Here is a 5,852-nt window from a genome sequence, read left to right on the forward strand (position 1 = left end):
CGTGTCTGTCCCAGGCAAACATGTCTTCACTTCACTTCACTTTTATTTCCTTAAAGACCCCCTGTAGGGGTATTACATAAGGGGTGGTGCATAACAAAAAAAAAAGAGAACTATACAACGGTGTTTTTAATGGCTTCTGCAAACTTAGATAGGTTAGTGATGGCACAGGTGGCGTGAGGAAGGCCATTCCAGTCTTTTGCTGCTCTTACGAAAAAGGAGGCTTGGAATACAGTGGTCCGGGTACGTGGTAATGCGACTTGTAACGGATGACCAGTGCGATGGGATATGTGCGGAGGGGGCGTGATGTACGGTGGATGATTCAGTGAACTGAAATAAAACATATGAAAAAGAGAGAGGGTGGCACACCGTCGGCGTGAAGCAAGGGTTTCTAGACCTGATTCCGCCTTTAGAGATGAGATGCTGATATCGTATGAATATGCAGAATGAATGAACCTGGTAGCCCGATTTTGAAGTGATTCGAGTTCACTTATGATGTATGATTGATGAGGGCTCCAGATGGAAGATGCATACTCGAGTTTGGACCTGATAAATGATTTGTATGCAAGCGTCTTGACGTGAGGCGGAGTATGGCGTAAGTGTCGTCTGAGAAACCCGAGTGATTTATTAGCAGACGAGATGATGTTAGTAGTGTGATGACGCCAAGACAGGTCATGAGCCAAGGTGATGCCGAGGTATTTGAATGATTGAACTGATTGTATGGGAACATTAGTGATGGAATAGGTAAACTCAAAAGGGTTACGGTGGCGAGAAAAAGAAACGAGCTTACATTTATTAGGATTTAAGTTCATTAACCAACGATCACACCATGTTTGTATGTTGTTAAGATCATGCTGAATTAGTGTTTGGTCATGAATGTTGGTTACTGATCGGTAGATTACGCAGTCATCGGCAAACATACGAAAGTTACATGATACATGCAATGGTAGGTCGTTAATGTAAATTAAAAAGAGTAGAGGCCCTAAGACAGACCCTTGCGGGACACCTGAGGTTACAGGTAGTCGGTTAGATGAGTGATTATTAACAAACACAAATTGGGAACGATTAGTCAGGAAAGATGTTATCCATGCAAGTACATTAGGATCTAGATTTAACAGAGATAATTTAAGAATTAGGCGTTTGTGAGGGACAGTGTCAAATGCTTTGGCGAAATCCAGGAAAAGAGCATCGGTCTGAATGTTGCAGTCAAGGTTAGAATGTAAGTCGTGAATGAAAATGGCCAGCTGCGTTTCACAAGAATAACCCCTTCGGAACCCGTGTTGAGAAGGATGAAAAAAGTGCATTGAGTCCAAGAAGTTGATGATATGGGAGTAGATGACATGTTCCATGATTTTGCAGGGGATACTTGTTAAGGATATGGGACGGTAATTTAGTGGAGAATCTCTGTTACCTGATTTGTAGACTGGAACGACCTTGCCTACTTTCCAGTCTGCTGGCAGAATGCTTGATGATAATGACTGCGAAAATAACAATGTAAGGTATGCGGCACACACATGTTTAACATTTATGAGAAGTTTTGAATTAATGTCATCCACACCTGCAGAAGAAGAAAGCTTAATCTTTTCTATAATCGAAATGATGCCGTCCGTAGAAAATGCAATCGGGGGCATAGACTCGGTGCTGCGCGCAGGTGAAGAAAAATCGGGAACTGAACTCTCATTCGTAAAAACAGAGAAAAAGGCCTCGTTAAAAAGGTTCGCGCATTCATTGTTGTCGACTATATCGCCATGCGCATTTGAAAGACTAGTGGTGCGCATCTCCTGAGGGTTTATCACCTCCCAGAATTTGCGAGGGCTGGTTGCAAGCATTTTGGGCAGCTCTTCATGAAAGAACACGTGCTTGGCGTTTCGAATGGTTCTAAGATAATCATCTTCCGCGGCGTAATATTTTTCCCATAAGGACAGAAGTTTAGACTGTTTGGCTGATCGGAAGAGGCGTTTTTTCTTGTTTCTTAGTTTGTGAAGTGTACGTGAAAACCATGGCTTGTTTCGGTTTGCGGTAAACGTTATTTTTGGGATAAATTTCTCGACAAGAGTGGCTAACTTATCTCTAAATATAATCCAATTCTCATCCACAGAGCGTGTATGGCTTATTCTCTCGAAATCAGGAAGAAAAGATATCAATTCATTATTGATGGCACTATAATTGCCCTTGTCGTAAAGACGGATTGTTTTGGTGACAAGATCGCGTTTTACAGGTCGAAACGCAAAGGCCGCATGGATTACCTTGTGGTCACTGACGGCACGCAGATATGTAATTGATGATAAGCTCTCTTGATGACTAGTTAGTATTAGATCTAAGATGCTGGAATTGCTCTCTGTAACGCGCGTTGGTTGGGATACAAGTTGGGTTAGATTGCAATTCAGGCAGAAATCTATGAAGTCCTTTGCGGGCTCACTGCCCACAGCTGACGGGACGCTACTACTCCAATCTATTTGAGGGAAATTAAAATCGCCGAAAAGCAGTATCTCTGCTTGCGGATACTGTTTCCCAAGGTCACTCAGGTTGTTGTTGAGCTTATATGCGAAATCTGGGTCACTGTTCGGGGGCCTATAACAAACGCCTACAAGGACAGTATGAGGGCGAGCACGGCAAACGACCCAAAGAATTTCAAGTTCAGGAGAGTTGGTCCTGGCCACCGAGCACGATAACTGTTGGTGCACAGCTATCAGAACCCCGCCTCCACGTGCGCCTGTACGGTCCTTACGATAAAGTTGAAATCCAGGTAGGTGATCTAGCACTTCTGCATCGGTTATATCATTTGTCAGCCAAGTCTCGGTTATCACCAATACGTTACTGCTTGATGACAAAGCAAGCTCAGAAAAAGTTATGCGTTTCGGAAAAAAACTGCGCGCGTTAGCAAAGACTACCGAAAGTGACAGGCCAGATTGAGGTGTGGGGGTGTGCCCGGCAGATTTGCGCCGAGGAAATTGCTACGACGCTTCCCTTACAGTTTGCGATTGCTCATCGTAGACGTAGCGCTTGTGACCCATTAGCAGTGTCTTGTACGTGATGGAAAAAGGCAGCGACTTGGTTTTAGCAAAGGCAATCAATTGCCGACGGACGTTTTGCACACGACGTGAAAAATCTTCACCAACACTAAAAGTGGTTCCTTTAAATTTCCGTCCATTAGAAAGAATCTCTCCTTTTGTTTTATGGAATGCGAATTTAACTATTATGGGGCGATGGTGGTTAGTACCCTTGCGGCGACCCAGACGATGCGCGCGCTCAATTTCCTTCGGATCGATGGAAATACCTAGACGATCACGGCAGTGCTTGATGACAAGTTGTTCAACTTGGACAAGTGCTTCCGATCCAGTTGATTCAGGAAGGCCATAAAATATGAGGTTATTGCGCCGAGAATGATTCTCGGCTTCATCCACGCGTGCTTCAAGCTTGCGCAGAAGGTCACTCGCACGAGCGGTGTCACTTCTGAGCGCTTCCACATCAGTACGTAAGGAAATAATATTTTGGCAGTGCCCTTCCAGATCAGTCATGCGTCTACTGAGATCTGCTATAGATTTATCTGTTGATAGCAAATGGGACTTAAGGTCCTGTACCTGACTGATTAATTCCGTCTGACCGGCAGACAATTTCTGCAGTTCAGTTAGTACAGCATTAGAAGCAGGACCCGGATTGCTTTCAATATCGCCCGACATCATCAACAAGGCACGAATAACACGAGAACACTCAAGTGCAACAAGAACGCAGCAGTGTGGGCTCGGCAGCTGAAACAGCAGGTAATTACTAGACTTCTTAGCGAGAAGACTGTAAGTTTTACTAACCTGCATGACAAGAGTGAAAGGATTAGCGGTCTGCGTTGGTGCACAGCCGCCGAGCCCACACAGCGCCGCCGGCAAAGGCCGCTCTTTTGTAGTCGACACAGGCATCGATGCCGATGCTGATAGCGTCGACCAGGTTTTGTCGAGGACCATGTAGCTGACCGGTGGCGCCGGAAGGGATCCAGATCTGTTGCGTGAGGTGAAATCCAGTGGTTCCAAGTACGTTGCGGTTGATAAGCTTGTGTCGAAGACCAAGAGGGCGTGACAGGTAAGCGTGCCACTTTCGCTGGAACGATGTTGATACTGCAACGGTGTGGTCAAGGAAGCTGGCAGGAAAACGGAAAGCAGTATGCGCAGGAATGCGCACTGAAACACCTGCATGACAAGAGTGAAAGGATTAGCGGTCTGCGTTGGTGCACAGCCGCCGAGCCCACACAGCGCCGCCGGCAAAGGCCGCTCTTTTGTAGTCGACACAGGCATCGATGCCGATGCTGATAGCGTCGACCAGGTTTTGTCGAGGACCATGTAGCTGACCGGTGGCGCCGGAAGGGATCCAGATCTGTTGCGTGAGGTGAAATCCAGTGGTTCCAAGTACGTTGCGGTTGATAAGCTTGTGTCGAAGACCAAGAGGGCGTGACAGGTAAGCGTGCCACTTTCGCTGGAACGATGTTGATACTGCAACGGTGTGGTCAAGGAAGCTGGCAGGAAAACGGAAAGCAGTATGCGCAGGAATGCGCACTGAAACACCTGCATGACAAGAGTGAAAGGATTAGCGGTCTGCGTTGGTGCACAGCCGCCGTCGAACATGTCAGCAGCGTCGAACATGTCAGCAGCGTCGAACATGTCATGCCATGTTCGACGCTGGCGCAAGCCGAGAAAGAAACGCCGGTAAGCACTGAGGCACCAGAGTCATCGTTAAACCTAGCAGTTGATTGCCCAGAAGACGCCGACGTTGCGAGATCTACGGACGCTGGTGTCTCACCAGGAGCAGAATTGAAACCGAATGAGCAAAGCCCATTGGATCATTCCGAAAGCCAGGCTCGTGACTCTCTGGAACAAGTAGCAAGACGCCATGGGAGTTCTTTACTGACGCGTCTCGACAAGCAATCCGTGATCAAGTTCGTTGGAGGCGGCGACAACATTAACGCTGCAGCCCTACCACCATCTGATTCGTCCGACAGCAGCTTCAGCCTCGAAGTCGACAGTAGCATCGGACTCCCTTCTAGCCCAGACGTATGTGACGTGGAAATGCAAGCCCCGCGAGAGGTCAAGCGTGCTCACAAGTCTGGCACCAGCTCGGACGGCACCCAAGATAGCCGCTCCGAGTTCCAGCAACCAAAGAAACCTCGACCCTCTTCTGGAGGGTCGAATTGTGCTGTGTAGTGTACGTACTCCAGTTCCCCCGGACAGATCCCCGGGGTACACCGAATTGAAAAACACGACCAGGTCAGTCATCCACCTTTTTTCAATATGGCTGACACCCTGAAAATTCTTTCTTTAAATGTTCAAGGGTTCCGTAACCCAGTAAAGCAAGCCGAGGTTATCAGCATAGCCCGCGCAGAACATTGTGATATTCTGTGTTTACAAGAAACAAATTTTTTCACCATTGTCCACGTTCGTGCATTCAAACGCGCTTTTAATTTAGACTGTTATTTTTCCTTCGCTACATCTCGCTCGTCTGGAGTCGGAATTATTATTTTTAACCGCGCTCTTCTGCGCAATCATCATGTTTTCTATGACGGGAATGGGCGGGTATTGGCTTTTGACTGCGTCTTATCATCCTTCAAGCTGCGTGTTTTGTGTATTTATGGGCCAGCTCAATCAGCGATGTCTAACGATTTTTTCCGTGACCTGGACGTGTATTTTCTAGACGGTCGTCATGTCATACTCACTGGAGACTTTAATTGTGTATTAGACACGCGAGCTGACGTGCAAGGTCCAGGATGGGGTCGCTCTGATTGGAACGCGCGAGAGCTGCGTCGCCTAGTGCACCATTTCTCTTTGACAGATACGTACAGACTAGTGCATGGACCACAGTATGCCTGGACTTGG

The 5,852-nt window shown here is 47.1% G+C and overlaps 1 protein-coding gene across 1 annotated transcript; it reads right to left on the reverse strand.

Annotated features, from left to right (window-relative positions):
• Nucleotides 1-403: 403 nt before the first annotated feature.
• Nucleotides 404-4,593, reverse strand: LOC142786876 (uncharacterized). The gene has a single exon (XM_075884574.1). The coding sequence runs from the start codon at nt 4,551-4,553 to the stop codon at nt 2,952-2,954; it is 1,602 nt and encodes a 533-aa protein (XP_075740689.1). The 5' UTR covers nt 4,554-4,593; the 3' UTR covers nt 404-2,951.
• Between the last annotated feature and the right edge of the window lie 1,259 nt (nt 4,594-5,852).

This window comes from Rhipicephalus microplus, unplaced genomic scaffold, assembly GCF_043290135.1.
Source record: "Rhipicephalus microplus isolate Deutch F79 unplaced genomic scaffold, USDA_Rmic scaffold_35, whole genome shotgun sequence".
Lineage (NCBI taxonomy): Eukaryota > Metazoa > Arthropoda > Arachnida > Ixodida > Ixodidae > Rhipicephalus > Rhipicephalus microplus.

Bases quoted from the DNA above. Each gene is read 5' to 3' on its own strand.
- LOC142786876 (XM_075884574.1), bottom strand. From the start codon at position 4,553: ATGCAGGTGTTTCAGTGCGCATTCCTGCGCATACTGCTTTCCGTTTTC.